Genomic DNA, 27,763 nt, shown 5'->3' with positions numbered 1-27,763 from the left:
TCTGAACAGATCTATGCCTTTAGCATAGATCTGTTCAGCACCATGGACAGCAGGATTCCTGAGAAGGCATCCTGTTGCCATGGGAACCTTCCCCGTCTGCTCAGTTGTAGCCACAACTGCGCAGATGGGGAAGGGTAAGGACGGGGCTGTCGGGGGGCTGTCTGGGGGCTCTCTCCCTCTCCCATCGGGGGGCTGCAAAGGCACAGCAGCCCCCTGATGGGAGAGGGAGGGTGCTCCTTGAGCTGTTAACCTTTTTCATACAGCGGTCCGTACGGACCGCTGTATGGAAAGGGTTAAACGGCTGACATCGCATCACCGATGTCAGCCGTTTATTCTAGGGTGTCAGCAATGTGCCGACACCCTGGTATAACCACTGTCCACCAACGATTATTCAAGGGGAGGCGGACGGGGGATCGCGATCCCGCCTGCCGCACCGCCCGCCTCCCGCACCGCCTGCGACACCCCCCCTGCACCACGCGCCCACATAATATCATTCAGGGGTGAAGGGGGGGTTAATAAAACTTTATTTCTGGCATTTTAAAGTTTAATCCCCGCGGTCAGAGACCGTGGGGATCAGAATCGGCTAACAGCGCAGCAAACCACAGGTCTGAATTGACCTGCGGTTTGCTGCGATCGCCGATACGGGGGGGTCACATGACCCCCCCCCCCCCGGCGTTGTGACAGGATGCCGGCTGAATGATTTCAGCCGGCATCCCGTTCGGATTAACCCCCGGGGCGCCGCAATCTTATTTTAAACTCATGACGTACCGGTACGTCATGGGTCCTTAAGGACTCGGGAAACATGCCGTACCGGTACGTCATGCGTCCCTAAGGTGTTAAAGAGGTTTTGCAAGTTTTGGGAGGTTTCTGGCAAACCCTAAGTCTTGGACAGACCTGTTAAGGAAAGCCTACTTATCTGCTTCCTGGTTCCCCTTTCCTTCTCTTCTCAGCCTGGGCTGCTATGTTGCTCTCCCTTGTTGTAAACATCTGGTTTGATGTCACAGGCGTGACCTGCTTCCCTTACTTTATGACAAATGGTCATGTGGAGCAAGAGGAGAGGTCACCAATGCGACCAGCGATTGGCTGCAGGAGGCTTCAAACCACGTGTTCACAATGAAGGGAGCACAGTGGAGCAGCCAGTCTGTGAAGAAAAGGATCGGGGAGCAAGCTCCAGGAAGCAGGTAAGTAAGCTTCCCTTCACAGGTTTGGCCAAGAGAGGGGGTTTACCAACCCCCCCCCCCCCCCCTCCCCAACTTGTACAACCCTTTTTTTTTTTTTTTTTGCAAATATTTTTATTGGTGTCACTAACATACAACATTTACAGTACTTTTGGTTACATGAGCAAAGAGGCAATACACATTTTTATTATTTTTATACAGAAGACCCAAAACCCCGCACCCACCCCCCTCCCCCACCCAACTAAGTCACATCAGCAAATGCCCTCCCATCTATAATTCCAACAAATTGCTAATGGTTTTTCCCATCATATCCGAAGCTAACAAAATAGTGATTACCTCATCATAGGCGCTTACTATAGTCAACCCCTTCTATCCCTCTTTTTAGCTGACCTTAAATAGCTAGATGGCCAGTTTTCCCAACGTGCCTTTGAGGGCTTCTAGGTTATACCATTCTGTATACTTGAATGACTGCATAATCTCACCAATAACCTCTTGTTTGAAGTTGTTTGCAATAAAAGTTTTCCATTTTTTTAAAAAACCCTTTAGTTTTCTTATCTTTATTAGATTCTGTGTCTAGTTTATCAATATACATGAAACGCACCATCTGTGACTTAACCTCCTGAAGCCCAGGAACCCCTGGTTTCAACCACCTCTGAAGAAGACAACGCAGTGAAATCACCAAAACTATGTCCACTATCAAGGGGGTAGAATTTTGAGAGTCTTCAAAATCATGGAAGAGCATAATTTCAGGTGTTAGGCTCAGATCCACTTTCCAAACTTCCCCAATCCAGCATCTGACCTGACTCCAAAATGCCTGCACTTGAGGACACAACCATATGCAATGAGTCAGATCTGCTTTATCTACCCCACATTTCGGGCAGGCAGTAAGAAAATCCGTCTTATCTGGCTTTTTAGGAAAGGTGAAAGCATAAATGGCTGAGTGCATTAAACGCAAGTGAGATTCCCTCCACACCTCACAAGGCACCGCCTTGCACACTCTGAGCCATCCCTGAAGAATTTTTTCAGGTGCGACTGCAATGTTTAGCGTCTTTTCCCATTTTTTAAAGAGAAACTGGGCTGAGGCTTTATTACCTGATTCCCTTAATACTTTATATACATAAGATATAGAGAGCCTGGACTTTTCCGCTCCCAGGGAGAAAATCAAGGAAGCCCCTGTGCATTCACTTGCTACATCTCTTAATCTATCCCTACAGAATAGATATACCTGCTGGAAGGGTAACATATGATGTTTATCTAGGCTATATTTTTGGCAGAGTTCTGGAAAAGTAAGATATCTTTTTTCTGTAACTTGTAGAAGGTCAAGTAATGTTTTATTGCCCCTAGATCTCCAGACCTGGAACATCTTATTCGACACTCCTTGTGGAAATTCGGGGTGCTGCCAAATACCCATTACTCTGGAGGCCAGATAAGGTTTTTTGGCTAGTTTGCGGGCCTCCTTCCACGCCACCATTGTATCACGAATTATCAATGAGTGTTTCATAAGCTGAGACAGAGCCTGTCTCCTAGAGTGCAGTAGATTCACTAAAGGCCAAGGGTGAGATAACTGAGTTTCCAGGTCATAATTGGAGAAATGGCTAGTCTCGTGCACCCAATCTAAGCCATGCCTAATAAGGCATGCCAGGTTATACAATCTAATGTTTGGTACATTAAGGCCACCTAATTCTCTAGGTAACATTAACTTGGCTAAGACTATACGGGATCTCTTACCCGCCCATATGAACCTAGTGATCACAGAATGAAGGTCACGCACATCAGAGTGCTTTAAAAGTACTGGTATCGTTTGCAGAGGATACAGTAATCTAGGGAAACATATCATTTTCAGTAAATGATTCCTACCAGATAAAGACAAGGGGAGGCTCTGCCACCTGCTGAGATCAGATTTAATTTTTTTAAACAAGGGGAGATAATTTAGACTGTAAAGGGAAGAAGGAGACCTTCCTATTTTTATGCCTAGATAGGTGATCTGGGAATCACTAACCCTAATACCCTCGCATACACTGGGAAATCTACCTCCAGTCATACCTGGTTTTAGTGGCATCAGGACACATTTATCACGGTTTATTTTAAACCCTGACACTGGTTCAAAGGAGTCCAGGAGACGGATAACATTCTCCATGTCTTCCAAAGGGTTAGCCATGAACAGAAGAACATCATCGGCGAAAAGTGACGTGAATAATTCCTTCTGCCCTACCTTGATCCCTCTAAAGACCTCTCCCCCTTCTAACATACGAGCTAAAGGTTCTAAAGTGAGGTTAAATAATAACGGGGAAAGCGGACACCCCTGACGTGTCCCCCTGCACAATGGGAATGAAGGTGACAAAAAACCTGGAATTGCTATCCTCGCCCTAGGGGAAGTATAAAGCGCTGAAATAAAAGTTCTTACTGGGCCACCAAAACCCATCCTATCTAATATCTCATCCATCCAATCCCATCTGACACTATCAAATACCTTCTCCGCGTCGATCGCCAGGAGCGATGGACACGGAGAAGGACAAGTGTTCCACTGGACCACATCCAGCACCGCCAGTACCTTTCTGATGTTGGAAACAGCCGCTCTGCCTTTGACAAAGCCAAATTGGGATGGAGACACCAACCCCGGCATAAATGAAGAGAGTCTGTCAGCTATAATTCTTGCCACCAATTTCAAGTCCACATTAATTAAAGATATTGGACGGTATGATGAAGGATCCGTCGCATCCTTTCCTGGCTTTGGTATTAGTTTAATATATGCCAAGTTGTCCGATGATGACAAAGGGGAACCCCCCAACATACCGTTAAACACCGCAGCTAGGGGCTCTTTTAACTCATCTCCCAACATCTTGTAGAATTCTCCCGTAAACCCATCTGGACCCGGGGCTTTATGTAGACCTAAACCTTTGATGGCTATACGGATTTCCTCCTCAGATATAGGGGAGTTCAATGCATCTAACTGGGCTGAGGAAAGAGTAGGCAGATTAATACATTTGGAGAGAAAGGAAGATAACCGGGACTTGGGACCTGGATCTCTATATAAATTCCTATAAAAGTCTCCTAGGATAGAGACTATTTCCTCTGGTTTACTATGCATACTGCCTCTAGCATCAGCTATTTTCAGGATGTGATTCTGACGTCTAGAATTTTTGATAAGATTGGCCAACATTTTCCCAGATTTATTTCCTCCCCTGAAATACCTATTCTCCAAATTAGACATATCACATTTCATTTTCCTTTCATACCAGAGCTCAAACTCCCTTTTAGCAATAATCCAAGTTTCCTTGTTCTGTAAGGTCATACTAGTCTGGTAGTTTGTATAAGCACTCCGCAGGGAGGAACTAAGTTCCTGAAGACGGTCCGAGATTTTTTTTTTCAATCCCCTAGCATAGGCTATTATCCTGCCTCTAAGGACGGCCTTGGCTGTGTCCCAAAACAAAGACGGATTCCCAAGACTAGACATATTATCTCCTCTATACTCTAAATACCATCCTCTAAGAATCTCCCTAAAGTTTTCATCATTATATAGGTGAGCAGGAAATCTCCAAATAATATCCTGGCCCTTTGGATGGATCTTAGACATCGTTATAGAAATCGGACTATGGTCCGAGATTACCATGTCATGTATTTTTGAATCCACTACTCTCGTTCTCAGAGAATCTGATACTAGAAGGTAGTCGATCCTGGACCAGGAGTCATGAGGAGATGAATAAAAAGTGAAATCCCTGTCGTCAGGATTGGCCGACCTCCAAGCATCAATTAAGGCTGTATCTCTCAAAAAGGGTTTCAGCACTGTATCATGAACATGAGGGAGAACTGAACCTCTAACTGCACGCCTTCTGTCTTCTAAAGTGCTAACCACTGTGTTCAAATCCCCCCCAACTATCTGTTTGGACACCAAACCTCCATTTATCCTGGTTACCAGCTCAGCAAAAAAGGTCTTATTCTCACCATTGGGGCCATATATGTTGTGTAGCTTAATTTCTTCTGCATTGAACTTCAAATGCAGCGTACACCAACGCCCTGAATCATCTGAGTTGACTCCCAAGATATCATACTTTAGATTTTTATGTAGTAGAAACATTACCCCTGCCTTATGATGCACTGCAGGAGAACCCACAACTTTTCCCACCCAGGATTTTTCCATGCGTCTAAAATCATTTTCCGTAAGGTGGGTTTCCTGTAGCATGGCGATATCGGCTCCTAGGTGCTTTAGACGTTTCAAGATCAAAGGAAGAGACCACTGTGGTACTCAGCAGAAGTGGCCCAAATCATTAAAAATAAAAAGCTAGCATTTTGTAATTATAAAAAAACCCAGAGCAATGAATATAAGGAAATCTACAAGATTAGGCAGAAAGAGGCCAAGCAAGTTATAAGAACTTCTAAAGCGCAGGCAGAAGAAAAACTAGCTCAGTCTATGAAAAAAGGGGATAAGACATTCTTCAGATATATAAATGAAAAAAGGAAATTAAAACAAGGAATAACTAAATTAAAAACAAAGGACGGAAGGTATGTAGAAGAGAATAAAGGGCTAGCCGACTGCCTTAATGAATACTTCTGTTCAGTTTTTACAAAAGAAAAAGGAGAAGGACCTCCACTAGAAAGGATGACTAATAAATCGTTTGATGCATGTGTCTTTACAGAGGAAGATGTTCTAAGTTTGCTGTCTAAAGTGAAGACAAATAAGTCACAGGGGCCTGATGAGATACACCCAAAATTATTAAAAGAGCTTAGTTGGTGAGCTGGCAAAACCGTTAACAGATTTATTTAACCAATCATTAGTAACAGGAGTCGTCCCGGAAGATTGGAAATTGGCAAATGTCGTGCCCATTCACAAGAAAGGTAGTAGGGAGGAATCGAGCAACTATAGACCAGTGAGTCTGACATCAACAGTAGGCAAATTAATGGAAACCCTATTAAAGGATAGGATTGTGGAACATCTAAAATCCCATGGATTGCAAGATGAAAAACAACATGGGTTTACTTCAGGGAGATCATGTCAAACAAATCTTATAGATTTTTTTGACTGGGTGACTAAAATAATAGACGGTGGAGGTGCAGTAGACATCGCATATCTAGATTTTAGTAAGGCTTTTGACACTGTCCCACATAGAAGACTTATCAATAAACTGCAGTCATTGAGCATGGACTCCCATATTGTTGAGTGGATTAGGCAGTGGCTGAGTGACAGACAGCAGAGGGTTGTAGTCAATGGAGAACATTCAAAACAAGGTCATGTTACCAGTGGGGTTCCACAGGGATCTGTACTTGGACCAATTTTGTTTAATATCTTCATAAGTGATATTGCAAAAGGCCTCGATGGTAAGGTTTGTCTTTTTGCTGATGACACAAAGATATGTAACAGGGTTGATGTTCCTGGAGGGAAACGCCAAATGGAAAAGGATTTAGGAAAACTAGAAGAATGGTCAGAACTCTGGCAACTGAAATTTAATGTGGATAAGTGCAAGATAATGCACCTGGGGCGTAAAAACCCAAGGGCAGAATATAGAATATTTGACACAGTCCTGACCTCAGTATCTGAGGAAAGGGATTTAGCAGTAATTATTTCAGAAGACTTAAAGGTGGGAAGACAATGTAATAGGGCAGCACGAAATGCCAACAGAATGCTTGGATGTATAGGGAGAGGTATAAGCAGTAGAAAGAGTGAAGTGCTTATGCCGCTGTACAGAACACTGGTGAGACCTCACTTGGAGTATTGTGCGCAGTACTGGAGGCCATATCTCCAGAAGGATATAGATACTCTAGAGAGAGTTCAGAGAAGAGCTACTAAACTAGTACATGGATTGCAGGATAAAACTTACCAGGAAAGGTTAAAGGACCTTAATATGTATAGCTTGGAAGAAAGAAGAGACAGAGGGGATATGATAGAAACTTTTAAATACATAAAGGGAATCAACTCGGTAAAGGAGGAGAGCATATTTAAAAGAAGAAAAACTACCACAAGAGGACACAGTTTTAAATTAGAGGGGCAAAGGTTTAAAAGTAATATAAGGAAGTATTACTTTACTGAGAGAGTAGTGAATGCATGGAATAACCTTCCTGCAGAAGTGGTAGCTGCAAATACAGTGAACGAGTTTAAGCATGCATGGGATAGGCTCAAGGCTATCCTTCATATAAGATAGGGCCAGGGACTATTCATAGGATTCAGATATATTGGGCAGACTAGATGGGCCAAATGGTTCTTATCTGCCGACACATTCTATGTTTCTATGTCTATGTTTCTATATTACGCTTTTGTGGGGAACGTAACCCTTTAACGTTCCATGACACTAATTTCACCATTGCACAGCAGGAAAAAAACAAAATCAATTGAGACAGACATTTGCATGTGACTAACATAAATCCCACATTGAAACCAACCCCCTGCCCCCCCCCAACTTATTTAACATCCCTAGAGCAAAGTGCACTACAGATCTACCTAGTGCCAACTTCCTAGCTCTTATAAACTTCACTTTTTTCCTCATGTGGTATCAGGCTAAACTCCCTCACCCCCGAAACAGCTGAAAAGAAAATATAAAGCAGAGTATTAAGGCATAGACAAAACTGATGACTTCCACCACTCCTGCTTGTACATCAGCTCTATCTCCACAATCTCCTTGTAAGGAGAAAACGTCCTCAGACCAAAACTGACAGCAATGATACTTTACAGATCGATATTCAGCGCAGTCTCTTGGGACGGGGATCATCTTGCTGGTCAGAGGTCTGCGCCAAATCTTCCTGCGCACCTTTCAGTAGGTTCCGTTGGTCTCTCGTCACTGGACCCATTTTCCCCTCAAGTTCAGCTGCCGCTTTCTCAGGTGAGGTGAAGGTCTTGCTGGAACCGTCCAGTTTGAACACTCTCAAGGTGGCCGGATAAATTAGAGCGAATCTAACTCCTCCTCGATGTAACTGTGTGCACAGTGGGGAAAAAGCTTTACGCTTCTTAGTGACCTCAGCGGAATAGTCACCGAACAAGAGAATCTTCATGCCCCTCAGTATGACAGGTTCTTTGTGAGCTTTAAAGGCCTTGAAGATGGCCTCCTTGTCAGAATAGTCCAAGTAACGCATGATCACCTGCCTTGGGCTGCTTGGCTGATTTTCAGTGCCAGAGCGGGGAGGACCCACTCTGTGAGCCCGCTCCACTTTACAGCTCCTTGCTATCCCCAAGGCCTGAGGTAACTCCTGCTCACAGATGGTGAGTAAGTCTCCTTGAGGAATAGATTCTTTGAGGCCCACTAACCGTAGGTTGTTGCGCCGGGATCTATTTTCTAGATCTTCAATCTTCTCCCACAAGCGCTTGTTGTCAGCTACCGCTGACTGGAGTTTTGATAAAATAGACTCCGTGGTGTCCTCCAACACTTGAATGCGGCCCTCAGCTTCGTCCAGCCGAGTCTCATGCTGCTGGACCGCCTTTTGCAACTGTCGCATGACATTGGTAACCGACGCTGCTAAGGTTTCCCGCATGTCCGGTGCCAGTAATGTAGCTACCTCCACCGCAAGAGTCTTATAATCAATTTGTGGCGGAGCATTAGAGTGTCCCGCCAGCTCGACCGCCGAACCCGCTTCAGGTACCTTAGGCGCCAGTCTTGCGTCAGCCTGGTCCTCGGACCGCGAGGGAGAAACCGCTCTGCCTTTTGTTTTCTTGCCCATATTAGTCAGAAACCGATCCATGCGATGTAGTCGGTGATTCAGAGTAGGTGTTCACTCAAATTCCGGCGAAATACGGGCAATTTGCAACTATATGAAACACAACTGCATCGGAGCTCTCGTGCCTGCCGCTTTCACATGTCGGCGCCGGAACCGGAAGTCCTACAACCCTTTTTTCCATGCAAACAAATGAACATGCTCATTATACTTGCAGGTGACTTTTCTCTAGGCAGTTTATTTTTTTTCTGGAGCATGGGAATAAGATATGTTATACCCCATTCACTTGCCTTGGATGCAGAATGTTAGAGGATTTTGACATGGAATCCATGACTAAATCCTCATCATATCCTAAACACATTAACATGCCTTAAGAATGGTGTGTAAGCTCTTCTGCCTACACATAGGGGAAGTGAGAAATATTGTCATGCATTGCTCCCTTAGGACCAAAACACAGTAAACCAGCTTTGTCTACAGTGTTCCTTTCATTGATGGAACCTGTCTCTGGTCAAAAATGAGAATGCTCCATGTGTACACCAGGAAACCTCCACACGTACACGCTAAATGTGTCCATAGGCTTCTATTGCTAGATGGAAGCAAAAAGAATGTTCTTTTGGCCTCTACCTATCCTGTATTCATTGGCATACTGTATAAAGTTATGGAATAGTATAGTAGACTATCCTACAAAGTCCTATTAAAAAAAACTATCCATATAACAAAGGCCATTTTAATACATGGGTGATGGATGCCACTGTATGGCATCTGTCACTGGTCTCCACAATATATTATGTTTGAGGTGCCCCAGTGACATCTCTGTTCATATATCACTGAAGCTTTCTGCAGGGTGACAGCATCAGATTTTCCTGTGCCACATAGCTCTTTTTTAACACTGGGACAAGAGGGAAGCTACCAGCTGCCAGTTTTCAATACCTTCATAGGTCCCTGATAGGTGGAGGAGAGGGGGAGTGGGAACTTCATGCAAAACACAATGTACTGCTGGAGGAAACTGGTGCCAGATCATCAGAAGTAGCTTCCACTAGTGCCTTGACTCCAGCAGTAGTCCTTCTTCCATCTGAGTCCTCAGACTGAACATGATTGAGGTTGTCTGGAGGCCAAATGGACAGTATGTCACATCACTAGAGCTGACACTACAGTGACATAACTGTCCATATATTGCCATGCGCTTTATAGCAGCTGGGAGCATCAGAAGAGGGATGAAACTGCTACTGTGCTACTCTTCACCTTCGGTAGGCTTTCAGCATTTCCCACTGTACTGCAGCAATCTGCAGGAGGGTGGAGGAAGTGAAGCAGGACTTTGGTAAAGAAGGGGGAAGAGCATTGTATCCTCCAATGGAAAGTTCAACATGAAATGTGAATGGGTCCTAAAGCAAACATTTATTTTAGGTTATTTAAAAAACATGGAATGCTGGGATCTGTAGTACAAAGTAACCCAATTGCCAGAGAGTACTGTGCAAAAGATTTGGGTTGCAAAGTAAGAATGTTTGAAAAAAAAAAAGAAAAATCTAAATCAAATGACTATTTGCTGTGTCCATCCTTTGCCTTTAAAACAGCATCAGTTCTTCTAGGTACACTTGCACACAGTTTTTGAAAGAACTCAGCAGGGAGGTTGTTCCAACCATCTTGGAGAACGAACCACAGATCTTCTATTTATGTAGGCTTGCTCAGATCCTTCTGTCTCTTCATGTGATCTCAGACAGACTCGATGATGTTGAGATCAGGGCTCTTTGGGGACCATATCATCACTTCCGGAATTCCTTGTTTTTCTTTATACTGAAGATACAGTAGTTCTTAATGTCATTGGCTGTATGTTTGGGTTTGTTGTCTTGCTGAAGAATAAATTTAAACTAATAACGCTCCTATTTTTTAAAGCATTCTTACTTTGCAGATTTTTTTTCACACCTGCCTAATCCTTTGCACAGTACTGTAACTTGCCTTTGTTCTTGCATGTTTTTGAATAAAATATTGAATATTTGGTAATACATGGGATGTTAAGCATTTTATGGTACATATGAAGAACGGTTCAGTTTAATTTTCTTAACATTCTGGAAGACTGATGCAGTTAGTGGTGCAAAGTGATCCTAAAGCTACTAAGGCTAATTGCCCCACTGGAATTTAGTGTGAACAATGTGCCAGGTACGGTATTTAAGTACCTTATAGAGTAAAACTGGTATATTTAACTTACATTATACTGGCTCTGACCATCCATGTATTACCAGTATCATAAAATGGCTCTTTTATCCCCTTGGTTTATCGTCCATGTCTTCTCATGCATCCCATGACTCTGCAATTGTTTATTGTATAATTAGAATCTTCATTTCATGATTTCCAAAATCATCTTTTGCTTATCACATGAAGAGCTGTAGAGCTGTTGTGTAAAGTCTGCAGGCATTGACTTAGATGAGCTCCCCACAGTGCTGATTCTATTGATGCCAGTTATTGATCCAGCTTTATATCCTATCAAAAAAAGACACGATGCAAGGTCACTCCGTCTCTCACAAGCGAAAGGCCCATCAACCCTTTCTGGTCTGTTTAGCACCAAATGAACTGATTTGATTTCTTTGAGCCTTGAAACAACAGACACATTGCTCATGATTTCTTCTACCATCTTTTGTCTTTCTGAGTCTTTCAGGATTTTTGTATAATATTTTGGCCTTGATTTATCAAACCAATTTTGTCTTTAATTTGGAGTAAATGACGACTTTTGTTTCGTTTTACTTGTAAGACAAATTTATCAATCGTCTGCAACAGGCCAAAGTTACTTTTCGCTCCTGCTAAGTCAACTTCTAATTGTTCCCTGTTGATAAATCAGGGCCCTTGTGTTATTGTGTTATAGGATTGAGACGTAACCAAAGTAAAATGTAAAATATCTCTAACTTTACTTTTCATGTTTTCAAATGTATGTGATAAGCTACACTGATTCAAGCAGACTTTAATCCACAAAAATGGGTAGTTAGTTTGATAAAAACATAGATTACACTGCTGATATTCGAGCAGTGCAGGCGCCAATGGATGATAACACATCCATCAATGCTTGTTTGCATAGGCCTGATTATACAATGGATTACCACAAAACTTACTGTCTAGTATTTTTTGCAGACCCAACAGGTTCCAGTGTTCAAATAAGGACTTCCACTGCCCCATTCTCCAGCAGGCAGAGTGGTGCCTCCATCTCTCCCCTTAATTGTCACAAAGGGGCTTCTACTTTTTACCTTAGTAGTTACATCAGGGCTTCCTCTTCAGTATTTACGTATATCTAAGGCCTGTTTCACACTGGCGTTAGGAGGTCCAGCATTGGAGCCTGCAGGAGCTCTCTGGATCTGATATTGCTGGGTGGTACAGGAATGGCCGCAGGTCCCGTTGACTATAAAGGGGTCTGGCAGAGATCTGCTGGAATTTGGCTGGACAAAAAACGCAGTCTGAAACAGGCCTAAACCATTTCCTGGTAAGCACAATTGGGCTTCACTCTTCTCCTAATATTGACACCTGCAGTACATGAAAGCAAAGATTAAATATGGGGATGGGTGGAGTGGCCATAAGGAAGGCACCAGATTATCCAAGAGCGACAACGAACTCCATAATTTGGTGGCAATCCAACATTAAGACGTGAGGGAGGTCTTTGTAGACCATTAGCATCCAAATATGACCCCCAAGGCTGCCAAGATTTTAATAAGCTTTTCATAGTACAGTTACAAGAAAAAGTATGTGAACCCTTTGGAATGATATGGATTTCTTCACAAATTGGTCATAAAATGTGATCTGATCTTCATCTAAGTCACAACAATAGACAATCACAGTCTGCTTAAAGTAATAACACACAAAGAATTAAATGTTACCATGTTTTTATTGAACACACCATGTAAACATTCACAGTGCAGGTGGAAAAAGTATGTGAACCCCTAGACTAATGACATCTCCAAGAGCTAATTGGAGTGAGGTGTCAGCCAACTGGAGTCCAATCAATGAGATGAGATTGGAGGTGTTGGTTAAAGCTTCCCTGCCCTATAAAAAGCACACACCAGTTCTGGGTTTGCTTTTCACAAGAAGCATTGCCTGATGTGAATGATACCTCGCACAAAAGAGCTCTCAGAAGACCTACGATTAAGAATTGTTGACTTGCATAAAGCTGGAAAGGGTTATAAAAGTATCTCCAAAAGCCTTGCTGTTCATCAGTCCACGGTAAGACAAATTGTCTATAAATGGAGAAAGTTCAGCACTGCTGCTACTCTCCCTAGGAGTGGCTGTCCTGTAAAGATGACTGCAAGAGCACAGCACAGACTGCTCAATGAGGTGAAGAAGAATCCTAGAGTGTCAGCTAAAGACTTACAAAAGTCTCTGGCAGATGCGAACATCCCTGTTAGCGAATCTACGATACGTAAAACACTAAACAAGAATGGATTTCATGGGAGGTTACCACAAAGAAAGCCACTGCTGTTCAAAAAAAACATTGCTGCACGTTTATAGTTTGCACAAGAGCACCTGGATGTTCCATAGCAGCACTGGCAAAATATTCTATGAACAGATAAAACCAAAGTTGAGTTGTGTGGAAGAAACACACAACACTATGTGTGGAGAAGAAGAGGCACAGCACACCAACATCAAAACCTCATCCTAACTGTGAAGTATGGTGGTGGGGGCATCATGGTTTGGGGCTGCTTTGCTGAGTCAGGGCCTGGACGGATTGCTATCATCAAAGGAAAAATGAATTCCCAGGTTTATCAAGACATTTTGCAGGAGAACTTAAGGCCATCTGTCCACCAGCTGAAGCTCAACATAAGATGGGTGTTGCAACAGGACAACGACCCAAAGCATAGAAGTAAATCAACAACAGAATGGCTTAAACAGAAGAAAATACGCCTTCTGCAGTGGCTCAGTCAGAGTCCTGACCTCAACCCGAAGAAGTCCTGACCTCAAGAAAGCGATTCACACCAGACATCCCAAGAATATTGCTGAACTGAAACAGTTCTGTAAAGAGGAATGGTCAAGAATTACTCCTGACCGTTGTGCACGTCTGATTTGCAACTACAGGAAACGTTTGGTTGAAGTTATTGCTGCCAAAGGAGTTTCAACCAGTTATTAAATCCAAGGGTTCACATACTTTTTCCACCTGCACTGTGAATGTTTACATGGTGTGTTCAATAAAAACATGGTAACATTTAATTCTTTGTGTGTTATTAGTTTAAGCAGACTGTGATTGTCTATTGTTGTGACTTAGATGAAGATCAGATCACATTTTATGACCAATTTGTGCAGAAATCCATATCATTCCAAAGGGTTCACATACTTTTTCTTGCAACTGTATCTGTTCAGATAGTTTATCTAATAGGTCATTATCTGATGCCCAGGGGGCCACCCAAGCACCTCCGTATGGCTGCCGCAATCTGATGCTCTGAGCATTAATTAATGCTCAGAGCATCTGGTACTTATGAGCCTGGCTGGCAGAAGAAAATGCCCTCCTGATAGAGATAATAGAGTTGAATGCTGCAGCGAGGGGGGCAATATTTTGTGCTGCACTGTGTATTTGGTTCTGCTGGGGCAGTATTTTATGCAGTACCACAGTATTGCTGGCCTTGCCTATTTATGTTGGCCCTGGCTACTTATATTTACCCTGCCTTCTGTCAATTTCGACCTGTCTACAACATGGGGCCAATTCAAGTTCCCAGTCTGCCCTAGAACTGGGTGGATTATCTGCCAACAGGAGAATGGAAGATTTTCTAAGAAAAAGAGGTTGCAATGAACACTCTTTTTTATTTTGAGATGCCACCATTGTAACTTTTGGACAAAAGAGTTTTCTTTTGGCCAGCTCTCGCCTTATCTTCTCATCTTCCTGATTTCATATGGAAGCACTTCACTTTGTTTGTAAGAATTATAGTTTGTCTTTCCCAACACCCTGTACACTGTTACACCATTATACTATACAAGGAAAACACTGCACCATTACCTCTGGAAAAGCCAATAAATCACGCTGTCATATTTGTAATTCCCTGTGATCACATTTGGGTCAAAGCCTATTGTGTGAATGTTTTTCTTTAAATGGATAAGAAAGGATGAACAGCGGCACAAACAATCAGACATTCCAGGTTGAACAAAATAAGAACAGAAATTTTATCACTGTATAGCACGATTTGAAATGTGGTTCATTTGATAGAGGTAAAGATTAATGTTAGCTGATGTGTTCTGCACTTCAAGTCATTGTAATCAACAGTAACGTCAAAACCTCATGATTGCATAAATCACCAGTAGTTTTATCTGATTGCATTTGTTCATTGTAGCTTAGCATGAGTCATTCAAATTGTCTTTGTAGCTGACAAATAGCTTTGGTCAAAAAAAAAAAAAGATAAAAGTGTTTTATGCCTTAGTCAATACCATCAAACAAAAAGGAATTGTACTGTACTGAAGTAAGACACAAGAAAGGCTAGCTTATATATCCGATTTTTGGCAGTTAGGGTACTTTCACACTTGCGTTGTGAGGACCTGGAAATCCGTGCGCAAACAGATAGCATTTGTAGATGGATCCGTATGCGTATCCGTCTTACAAATGCATTGCAATACCGTATCCGACTCTTTAGTGTCATCCGGAAAAACGGATCCGGTATTTATTTTTTTTACATTTTTAGAGGTCTGCGCAAGGATCCGTTTTGCCGGAAAACTTGGTGCCGGTTCCCGCATTAATGCATTTCAATGGAAATTAATGCCGTCAAGTGTTCCAGAATTTTGACCGGAGAAAAAAAGTCAGAATGCCAAATACCGTAAGAGGGACTGAACTGAAAACATCCTGATGCATACTGAATGGATTGCTTTCCATTGAGAATGCATTAGGATAAAACTGAAGCGTTTTTTTCCAGTAGTGTGCCCCTAGGACACAACTCAATACCGGAAAACATTTACGCAAGTGTGAAAGTACCCTTATTCATCCCTTGCTGACAAGGACATAGCAATCGGTGAATGCAGTGACAGTAGTCGCATCCAATCCTTGGTGTCTGAGTGGACCCAAAGACACCAGATTAAAAAGCCAATGCTTATAGACCAAGCAAACCCTGAAAATGATGGGGAATAGTTACAATATTGAAACAAAGGGTCACATTTAGTAAGACCGGCACCGGCCTCTACATAACTTTGACGTATCCACCGCCGATTCTAAATGTAAGATAGCTTCCTTGCTGTCTTACATCTAGACCATTTTCTACTCCTAAACCAGGTGTAGAAAATGATGGGTGAGATCGGCCTCCTGGCCCGTCCCCTTCGCCGTCCATGCCACGCTTACTTTCTTAGACCTGTCTTGAGCGGGGAATAAGTCACAGATTCTGCCGCACCATGGCCGCAAGTTCCTATTTCATTGTGACGATTGTATTTTTACCTAGTTTCTCAAATGAAGACACATTATCTCATTATTATTTCAGATTTTTTTTTTGTTAAATAAGACATTTAAATTCACCTCTAATTAAGAAATCACAAACCAAAAAGTTATTTCTAGGATTTTATTTAGCCGTGTAATGCTTTTTGCATTCTTCTACAGTACAGAGATGCTTTATTTAAATTCATGGTTGATGTGTCGGTTTTTCTTGGTGCCAATAAGACTCGAGCAGAATCTGATATGAAGGCATTGATTGATCTGGAAACTAAAATTGCTCAGGTAAGAACTAGTAATTATCTATCTCTATCATGTACATTCATATACTGTATAATTATTGTTCTAGGGATAAGTTTTTAATTTCTGCCGTGGCAATGTTTATCTTTAGTCTGAAAGTTGTTGCCAGATGTCCTGGCACACACACTGTCATAGTGGCAGTCCATGCCCACCACTGCTCAACTCCTCCTAGTGGGCACGGTTGCTGCTCTGCTCATCTGCTCCTTGATTTCTAGACTCTGGAGGCTCAGACCTGCTGGCGCTCCCCTCCTCTTACCCAGAGGGCCTGACCGCAGGAGTAGCGCTGCTCTATCCACTTCCACATCGGCTGAAGCCTGTGTTCTGCTGCGCTGTAGGGTGTGCACACATGCTCCCTTCAGCTCTTAAAGGGCCAGCACATGCACCATAATCTTACATGCTAATGGCTGGCCACCCTGGGATACTTTAAGCACCTTCCCTTGTGGGAATCTGCATGAGCGATAGGTTCTAGTTTGGTAGTTTCCTGAAAAAGGTGTGTTCCTTGTCTTGTCTTGTCATTCTCCCGTGTATAACTTCTGCCTGACATTAGATTTTAAAATTTTCTGCCTGAACTGACCTCTGCCTTATCTTCGTACTGACCCTGAGCTTGCCTTGACCTTTGGACAGACTTTGGATTACACGTACTCTACCTGTCCTGACCTTGGTGTGTCCCTGACTGTTTTGCCTGATCCCTCAGTGTTCCTCAACAGTGTCTCTTGACACCCAAGACTACTCCAATAAATAGCACCCTGGTGGTTCCCCTTCAGGAGAATTCTGATCCCTGAATAGGGATTAAAAGGTGAAGACTAGAGGACACTTAGATAACACCCTTAGGAGTAGCTCTAGGTTAAATCTGGTCAGTAGACACATCGGATCCACATCTGCTTCACAGCATGTACATCATGGGGCAGGTTCATATCAAAATGTATGCTGATGTTGAATTAATTTGCCTCTGTGTTTTAAATTGGCAAACCTTTTGTTATTCCATCATTTCGCATCTTACTGAATCATAATTGTCATAATTGGACATGACAATTGCAAACTCTCCTTTTTCCATATTTCATTAACTGGTTTTAAAAGTCATTAAGACACATTCTAGAAGATGCTGATTCAATGTGATCAGCTATTCTGCTAAAGGGCACTGGGAAAAGACATTACTTAGAGGTCATTCAGTAAAAATGGATTGAGCTAAGTGTATCTCCTCCATCACAAGAATAAGTGCGTTCTTATGTTCTGCTTATGGTAGTAAAAGTAATTCCCAATTACCCTGAGCTTTCATGCTTCAGGAGAAAATCATGTTGAAGTCATAGTTCCACATATAATTTGTTAACATAAGACAAAATGATGCATTTCTAAATGTAATAACCCATTTTAAAAGCATAATAATCCCAGTACGATGCTATTTTGAATGTTCTAGCTGTGGAGGATTATCATTTGGATGTCTTGTATCGAGGTAATAAATGAGCCTTATCATAGACATTGGTAATATGATGTGCTAATGGTTAAATTTTGTATTTGCATCATAGTCGCCGATACTGGTTCATGGCTACACTGAATGGTGCAAAGCTCTCTTGATAGGTCTGACTCACATACATGGTGGTGGTGTGCCCCAGGTCATCAGTGATACAGTCACATCAATGTGATAAGTAGCGAAGTTTACAAAAATTCGATTTGGCTGCTTCGCCGAATTTTACAAAGAAATTCGCTTTGTGGCGAATGACTTTGTCACAAATAGCATTTCGTTGTAAGTAGTGGGCACAATGACAGGGAACTGTGATTGTGCCACCCCTATCATTGAACCCCTCAGATGCCACGTTCATTGCTGATCGCAGCATCTGCAATGAAAAATGAGATATGTATGTTTGCAATGTTTTGATAGACACTTGATAACATTTTATTTTCTGTGCTGTTATACTATATGCCTATAAATCTCTCTTTAAAGGGTAACATATTAACACGTTTTCCTAATTTGATACATTTTAGTTATGTAACTTTTTTTTTATTTTTTAGATTATTGTACCCCATGACAACAGAACTAGTGAATCTATGTACAATAAGATGAACATCTCAGAGCTGAGTACTGTCATCCCTCAGGTATGTTACCTAATCTGTTTTCTTCTTCTAGGTTGAATACTGTATAATGGTCATGGAATTGTACACATTTCATTATTTATAGATGTGATTATATGGGGTTTTATTTATTTCGTTTCTGGTTGGTTATTATTCATATTTTTGCCACTCTGTATATGGAGGATGTTTTTTCACATGCAAAGACAAGTTTGGATTACTGACATTCAGCTGACCTAACAAATTAATGTTCTAAATTTTTATTTTTATTTTTGTTGAAATATCAGGCTTGTCCATTTTTTTTTTGCTGATACAGAGCCACATCCAAGAGCTAAATATATATCAAAGCTATGTATTTTTACTCACTGGCAGAATTTACTGGGTATTTAATCCAGTTTTGGGGCTTAAAGTTTGTATGTATGAAACCCCTGGCTTCAGAAATGGATTATGACTCTCCCTTAAAAAAAAAATTCAGTTATAATTTTTTTTTATATAAATGGGAACCGAGAAGTAACACTTGCATGTACCTTGCGTTATCCCTATAGGTATATTTTTTACAATGTACTGTACAGTATATATTTGTTTAGTATACACAGTATACAGAGTCGAGTTACATTATTATTACCACTTCCTACTTTTGACATTGGCAGAGCGTAGCTCATGAAGGAAGTTCCATGCTGTGAGCTGGCTTGGTGGGTATATAAGGTATGCGATAGGCTGTCTACCCACATATCCCTCGTTGTTGTCCTGGTTTGAAGAAGTGGCAGTATTTATGAAACTATGCAGTTTGTGAACTGTTCTCATGCTGCTGTGGTAAAAGTGTATTGTGAGTGGACCGCACCTTTGCGAATAGACGACGTGGAAACTGCGGAGCACCACATGCCATTGATGATATGAGAGGTGAACATTGGCTATGGAGGTGTACAAGGGCGGACCAACATCTTACAGTGGAGCAGCTCACCACTAAAATGAACCAGGAGGCTACAAGACGTGTGTTTAAAATATTAGTTCAGTGAACCTTACTGCATATGGGGCTCCAAAGCAGATGGATGGGATGGTCATTGAACCTCTGCTAACAAAGTTGCTTAAGCAGAAAAGGCTTACATTTGTATGTCCATATTGGAATTGGACCTCCGCTTATTGGCAAAGGGTTGCCCTCTCCGATGAGTCATATTTTCTGCTTCATTAAACGGATGGACGTTGGCGTGTCAGGTGAGAACAAATACCCTGTGACCATTACTGGAAGAACAAAAGCTGGTGTCATGGACTGGGGAATATTTTCATTGCATTCTCAGGGCCCACTGATCCATGTGGAAGCCACTTTGAACAGATTTAGGTATGAATCCATCCTTGCAAATCACATACATACATCCATACTGATTGTCTTCACATGGGCGGAAGGGATCTCCCATCAAAGACAATGTGACATGTCACTTGTCTAGAAATGTCCAATATTGGTTGGAAGAGAATGACCAAGACTTCCAAGTACTACCCTGGCCCCCTGATTCTCCAGATTTAAACCTAATTGAGCATCTGTGAGACCTTCTTGATCATCATGTTCACTTTATGGATCCTCCCACACATCCTTCAGCAGCTGTGGGATGCACTGCAGTCAGCATGGCTCCACATACCTGTGACAACCTACCAGGACCTTACTGAGTCACTCCCAGCCCATGTAGCTGCTGTCTGTTCTGCAAACGGTGGTTACTCTGGATATAGTCATAATAATGTGACTTGACGGTATATACTATGCAATGAATTGGACCGATGACTCCTCTTTGTGCCAATCAGAGGGATTACAGGGCAAAAGAGGCAGCGATGGTAGAGATCTAGGAAAGCATATTCTGAATGTCTCATCCATGAAGTGATTGCTTATGTAAACAGGTATATTTATCTGTGCACATATCCAACACTGGTTAGAAACTTTTATAGCATTTTGGCTGTTTTTCTTTTTCATTTGAGCAGTAGTATGCCATTGAATATTAAAAACAAAATATTGTTATTCTGTAGCCATCAGCACAGAGAAATAAAATCACTATATAGCTTGGCAACCCATTGTCAGTTTACTGCTGCTATAAGAGGAATATGCTATCTGCTAGTATAATAGTAGATGTAGTATTGGGATGACAGTATAAAAGCTCCATTGTTCTTTTGATTGGCTTAGATAAAGATGTCCACAGAAGAATGTTGCTCTTACCAGTATAATGTTTGGTGCTCTAGCTGAGAAACTCATCCCCTACCCTCTCTGGTCAGAATTGAGACTGTTTGCTGTGCAAAATCTAAACAGAAGAGAAGTTAAAGAGCCATGACAGGAAGTAGATCATATAGTCACTTCAAAAAATTGTATCCAGAAAATCATCCACCTGTTTTGTTTTGTTTTTGTAAAAAAAAACTATTAAATATTCACAAATAGGTTGTTAATGTATGCTAACAATTTTTCATGGTGGTGGCCCTCTAAGACCAAAATTAGTGCAGGGAAGCAGATGGAGTATATATCAGCACGCTCTGCCCTTTAAGACTAATAGCCAGTGTTTTGTTAAAGTATCTGACCTCTTTGATACTAGATATGTCTCTTAGTAATTAGAAATGTATAGTGTCTACTCTATGTCATACTTATGATTATGTAAGACCATAGCTATAGTTCTTTAAAAAACAGCCATTTCATTGTGGTGCTTTTATTTTCAGTTTGACTGGCTAAACTATGTGAGGAAAGTCATTGATTTCAAGATGTATCCTGACCTTAAAGATATCGATTCTTCTGAAGAAGTCATTGTCCGGGTGCCACAGTATTTTAAAGATCTGTTTAGAATATTAGAAAATGAAGACAAAAGGTATCATTTCCATTCTTTCTGGCAGTGGCAGCTTAGTACATATTTGATACTAAAAGTGTCTAAAATTAAGTAAAGCGTTTTTTAATGTTATGCATTATTTTTAGGGGTGTGCCAAATTTTGACGTTATCTCCTGTCTGCAGGATATAGGGGATAACTAACTATATGGTGGGGGTCTCGAGAACGGGTGTCCCATTCTCCCATCCTTATGGAGCCCTGACACTCAATTCATTCTATATACAGTGGAGGAAATAATTATTTGACCCCTCACTGATTTTGTAAGTTTGTCCAATGACAAAGAAATGAAAAGTCTCAGAACAGTATCATTTCAATGGTAGGTTTATTGTAACAGTGGCAGATAGCACATCAAAAGGAAAATCGAAAAAATAACTTTAAATAAAAGATAGCAACTGATTTGCATTTCATTGAGTGAAATAAGTATTTGAACCCTCTAACAAAAAAAGACTTAATACTTGGTGGAAAAACCCTTGTTTGCAAGCACAGAGGTCAAACGTTTCTTGTAATTGATGACCAAGTTTGCGCACATTTTAGGAGGAATGTTGGTCCACTCCTCTTTGCAGATCATCTCTAAATCCCTAAGGTTTCGAGGCTGTCTCTGTGCAACTCTGAGCTTGAGCTCCCTCCATAGGTTTTCGATTGGATTAAGGTCCGGAGACTGACTAGGCCACTCCATGACCTTAATGTGCTTCTTCTTGAGCCACTCCTTTGTTGCCTTTGCTGTATTTTTTGGGTCATTGTCGTGCTGGAACACCCATCCACGACCCATTTTCAGTTTCCTGGCAGAGGGAAGGAGGTTGTCGCTCAGGATTTCACGATACATGGCTCCGTCCATTTTCCCGTTTATGCGAATAAGTTGTCCTGTGCCCTTAGCAGAAAAACACCCCCAAAGCAAAATGTTTCCACCCCCATGCTTGACGGTGGGGACGGTGTTTTGGGGGTCATAGGCAGCATTTTTCTTCCTCCAAACACAGCGAGTTGAGTTAATGCCAAAGAGCTCTATTTTGGTCTCATCAGACCACAGCACCTTCTCCCAGTCACTCTCTGAATCATTCAGGTGTTCAGTGGCAAACTTCAGACGGGCCTGCACATGTGCCTTCCTGAGCAGGGGGACCTTGCGAGCCCTGCAGGATTTTAATCCATTGCGGTGTAATGTGTTTCCAATGGTTTTCTTGGTGACTGTGGTCCCTGCTAATTTGAGGTCATTAACTAACTCCTCCCGTGTAGTTCTAGGATGCTTTTTCACCTTTCTCAGAACCATTGACACCCCACGAGGTGAGATCTTGCGTGGAGCCCCAGAGCGAGGTCGATTGATGGTCATTTTGTGCTCCTTCCATTTTCGAACAATCGCACCAACAGTTGTCACCTTCTCTCCCAGCTTCTTGCTAATGGTTTTGTAGCCCATTCCAGCCTTGTGCAGGTCTACAATTTTGTCTCTGACATCCTTGGACAGCTCTTTGGTCTTTCCCATGTTGGAGAGTTTGGAGTCTGCTTGATTGATTGATTCTGTGGACAGGTGTCTTTTATACAGGTGACTAGTTAAGACAGGTGTCCTTAATGAGGGTGACTAATTGAGTAGAAGTGTCTAACCACTCTGTGGGAGCCAGAACTCTTAATGGTTGGTAGGGGTTCAAATACTTATTTCACTCAATGAAATGCAAATCAGTTGCTATCTTTTATTTAAAGTTATTTTTTCGATTTTCCTTTTGATGTGCTATCTGCCACTGTTACAATAAACCTACCATTGAAATGATACTGTTCTGAGACTTTTCATTTCTTTGTCATTGGACAAACTTACAAAATCAGTGAGGGGTCAAATAATTATTTCCTCCACTGTAGAACTGCTGATGATAGTCGAGTACAGCGATCAAGATGGGAGAATAGGACCCCCTTTCTCAGGATCGGTAGGGGTCTGACCTTTGATGCACATTCTATAGATTTTTCATTGAAAATATATTGGCACAGTCGCTGTAGTGAATAAATTCAATTATGATATTTTTTTCAAATTTTAATGCACCATTAAAGAGTGTTTTCCAACAAAAAGTATTTTTTTCCCTAGGTTTTAGAGCAATCATATTCTGTTTTTATATATAGGATTTAGCAGCTATTTGGTTGATCCTGTGACCTCATATACAATGCTGAACTATCACATGCGATGCTGCGCTGCTATACATGATGTGATTAGTCAGAGGCCTCACTGCAGCTCTAGCCTCTGGACCCATTCAGATGTATGACAACCATTAAGACTCCTTAATGAAAGTTACTTAACCCATTAAAGGCGCAGCCTAGTTTGGTACTTAAAGGGGTTCTCCTTGAATGATTTAAAATAGCTTCAAGCAACCTGACACATCACAGTACAACAAAGTCAGGCAATTGAGAATCCTCATACAGCTAATCCATGCCAGACCTAAACACTCTCTCAGAAGGCACATAATGAAAACATTTTTATCGAAGAGAAATATAGGTAGGGGAGACAAAAACAACCATAAATAAGAGAATGAAAGAGGTGCAAATGGAGGAATAGAGATGAATAGTAAAAAGCCCAAGGGTGGGGAATAGGAATGAGTCTCTGACCCTACACTTTACCCTAAGTAGCCAAAAGTTCCAGAGCACTCCGTAAGTGGAAACCCTACAACACTGGAGCCTACACCTAGTTGCATCCTAATAGATCCCATGTAAAGGGTTTTTCCAAGAGTCTTTTACTGGTGACTATCCTCTGGATAGGTCATCAGTATCTTATTGATAGGGGGCTTACAACCGGGACCCTCACTGATCAGCTGCTTGAAGGCAGCAGCACTTGCAGTAGCCGAGGCCTGCTCCAGCTTTTCCTAGGACGCATGTTGTCGCATTCATTGGTCACATGGCCTAGGTGCAGCTCAGCCCCATTGAAGTGAATGGGGCTGAGCTGCAATACCACTGTGCACCACTGCTTACTCAAACAGCTGATCAGCGGAGATCCCAGGTGTTGGACCCCCACAGATCAGATACTGAGGATAGCGGATCAGTAAAAAAAGCTCTTGAAAAAACCCTTTAATTTCTTCATTATTGGCAGTATTGGCAAGTATTATTGATCTTTTATCCCCTCTATGGTGTCTAAGACTTCCAAAATAGGGAGCTGATAATGCATAATAGTGGTATTCTACAGGTCAGTACTATTATGCCAATACTAAATTTATATAGTTTTTTCATGTTTTTCTGTTGACAGAGCTGTATAAGGGCTTATTTTTTCCTGGACATTATAGTTTTCATTGTGGCCATCTTGGGATACATGCGACTTTTTGATCCCTTTTTCTATTACCTTTGGAGTGGAGTGAACAAAATACAGTTATTGTACTTTTTTTTTTATGCTGTTCACCGTATGGGATAAAAAATTTGATCATTGTATTGCATGGGTCATTACAGATGCAGCTATACCAATTATGTATAGTTTTTTTTTATTTCTTTTATATTGTTACTTAGGTAAACCTGTTTGCAAGTGAATAAAGTAAAAAAAAAATTTGAGGGGGGGAGCTTTTACTTAAATTTAAAAAAATGTTTCCAAACACTATATTTTTTTTTTTACTTCTTAACATTTTTTATGCCCCATTATAGGACTTGGACATGCCATCCGTTCATTACTCATTAAATACATACAGAGCAATACTACTATATTGTTGTGTGTTATGTCAGTTACTGTAAACTAACATAATACCTTTTTCACTCTGCCATAGGCATCTGTACATGACACACCTTGGGGCCATTACTAGGCCCCTGGCTGCCATAGTAACTTCTCAGAATTACATGATTGCATTTTAGGAGGCAAATGCGCTGAAAGAGGGAGCCCCCTGCCTATTTCTTTTTTGTATAATTGTCTTTTTATTAAAGAATTATTTACAACAGTCGTTGCCGTTGCGGCATGACGTAGGTGTGCCGCGCTCCTCCTCCGGCTGCCCTCTCCTCTCTCTGTCCGTCTTGCCTCGCTCTCTGATGTGGATCCTAAGGAACGCCGTCCCCTGGCCAGGCCTGGCTAGTCGAGCCTAGATGGGACCTTGAGCTTCCTTATCCTGCTGCTTGCTGCCTGCTCTGATCCTCCGTGACCTGTAAGCTGACTGCTCTGACTCACTGCCTGCTGCCGGCTGCTTGCTGTGACCAGCTGAGGGGTGCTTCGCTGCATTTGAGGTGCTGGGCGCTGGAGCTGGCAAGCCTCCTGCTACACAGGCTCCTGCTTTACACTGCCGCTGCTGCCTGCCGCTATTGGCCCCTGTATACTGCCTGCCTGTCCCGTTACCCGACGCCCGCTTCCTGATGTGAATCCCTGCATGCTGGCTTGCTGCCTGTGAGGTGCTGGGAGCTGGAGCTGGTAAGCCATCAGATAAATTGGGCTTTAGCTTTTGTGGGTGAAATAGGGGTCGAGTGCCGGATGCCTTGCGGCTGAATTGGGTGTTCCTGATGCTGAACGCGCTGACCCCCACCGCGGATTGGAGACGGTAGCGGTCCGGTGCCCCCGGCCTGCTGTGTCAGCTTCGGTTCCTGTTGAAGACCTCGGCTGCTTACGGCTGCTGGGCCGTGTGATTTGCGGCTGGTCACTGGAGTCTGAGGCTGTGAGCTGTGAGCCCTGGGGATGGGTGATTTGTGGTGGTCACTGGACTCTGAGGTTGCAATCTCAGGTGAATCTTCCTTCTCTGTGTAAAGTACAGATGAACAGTTAGTTCTATAAAGCCCTTCTCCATGTTATAGCCCTTTGGACCGTGCCTTTTTCTTCTCTGGACGGACTGGCCCTTTTAATACTCTCAGCTTTTGTGGGGCATTCCGATACCGTAGCTGTGCGGTGGAAAAGCCAAATCTTGGTGTCCTCAGATTGAACTTAAGAAGGTGCGCCAACTGGATATCTTGCTCATGCACTTTACTTTTGGAACATTTACTTTAAAGCTGAGCCTCATCACTTTGTTTAGAGTCTAATTGGGCCTGCTGCATTTACATCTATATGGCCGTTATATTTCTACTGGCAACTCTATTTCTACTTATTATCTGAGGGAGGTAACCACTTACTTCGCATCCACTAAGGCTCTTTGGTACTTACATCGACTTGGTGTTTACCTCTCTCTCTCCGTTGTTTATATCTAACCAATATCTGTACCTCCTCCCTATGCGTACCTGCTATATTTGACGGGTGATATTCTATATATATATATATGAGATATTGTTGTGTGGGAACTGTGTACATAGATGTAATATATTGACTTATATATATAAAAATCCCGCCAAAATACCGTAAATCAGGTGGTTTGACCTCTCCAAAAGGTGGATCAGGGGGTAGCCCACAGGCCTGATTAGATAAATTTCTGAAGTCACCCCCACCCAAAACTAGAGGAGGGGTACAGAGAGCTGTCCCTCAGGTTGAGTCAGGCTTAGATAACCCGGACCGTGTAGAACAGGGTTTATTAAAACCCAGGTCTTCCCATAGTGAAGGCTTTGAGAGCATTAATAACAAACTGCAGGATATACTTGGTGTGGTAAATGCTACTAGTACCTCGGTTGCAGAGTTGGCCTCTTCCCTTGCACTAGTACAAGGGGATGTTAGCATTATAAGAGATGAAATGACGAAGTTGAGAGTAAAGGTGAAGGAATTGGAAACCGCAGTTAACTCTGTCACTGTAGAGAATGGTATATTAAAGAACAGATTAGAAGAAGTAGATGAAGATCGAACTTGGTTAAGAAAGAAAGTGGTAGAGCTGGAGGATAGATCACGCAGACACAATCTGCGTTTGGTAGGCTTCCCAGAAGGGGTAGAACAGGATAATGCGTCGAAATTTATCCAGAAGTGGTTGGTAGAAAGTTTGGGGCCAGACTACGATGCATCTTCCTTCTGTGTGGAAAGGGCCCACAGAATCCCTTTTAAAAAACCTCCTCCAGGAGCCCCCCCTAGGGCAATATTAGCAAAATTTGTTTGCTCAAAAGACCGGGACTGGGTTCTTAGACGCAAAAGAGAAGTATCAGAAATATACTTTGACAGCAACTTGATAGCAATATTCCCTGACTTCTCCCGAGAGACCCAAAGTAAAAGAAGATCCTTCTTTGAGATTAAAAAAAGACTGATTACTGCTAAGATTAAGTATTCTATGTTATATCCCGCTAAATTAAGAGTAGTACACAATGACTCTGTCCGCTTCTTCTCCACACAGGCGGAGGTGGCGCAATGGCTGGACTCTAGGGGTATATGATACAGTATGAAGAGGCGATGAGGAGGGAGGATAATGAGGGGAGGTGCCGGGGGGGAGGTTAGGTGGAAAGGAGAGAGGTTGATGGGTATTGCGAAATGCCTTATCAACCATGTAGGGGGGTTTTTTGGGAGTGGGGTTAAGGGAGGGATTGGCTGTTGTTCTCTGTTTCGTGG

General features: G+C 42.3%; 1 protein-coding gene across 1 annotated transcript in view; it reads left to right on the top strand.

Moving 5' to 3' along the window:
• The window catches only part of PHEX (phosphate regulating endopeptidase homolog X-linked), a 286,267-nt gene that overhangs the window by 79,517 nt on the left and 178,987 nt on the right, over positions 1-27,763 (top strand). The window contains exons 7-9 of the mRNA XM_040423656.1: positions 16,348-16,464; positions 18,487-18,570; positions 21,229-21,374. Of these exons, the coding sequence (XP_040279590.1) occupies positions 16,348-16,464; positions 18,487-18,570; positions 21,229-21,374 (347 nt within the window). The remainder of the gene's footprint in view (positions 1-16,347; positions 16,465-18,486; positions 18,571-21,228; positions 21,375-27,763) is intronic.

Source organism: Bufo bufo, chromosome 3, assembly GCF_905171765.1.
Source record: "Bufo bufo chromosome 3, aBufBuf1.1, whole genome shotgun sequence".
Lineage (NCBI taxonomy): Eukaryota > Metazoa > Chordata > Amphibia > Anura > Bufonidae > Bufo > Bufo bufo.
This window is presented reverse-complemented; position numbering and strand designations above follow the sequence as displayed.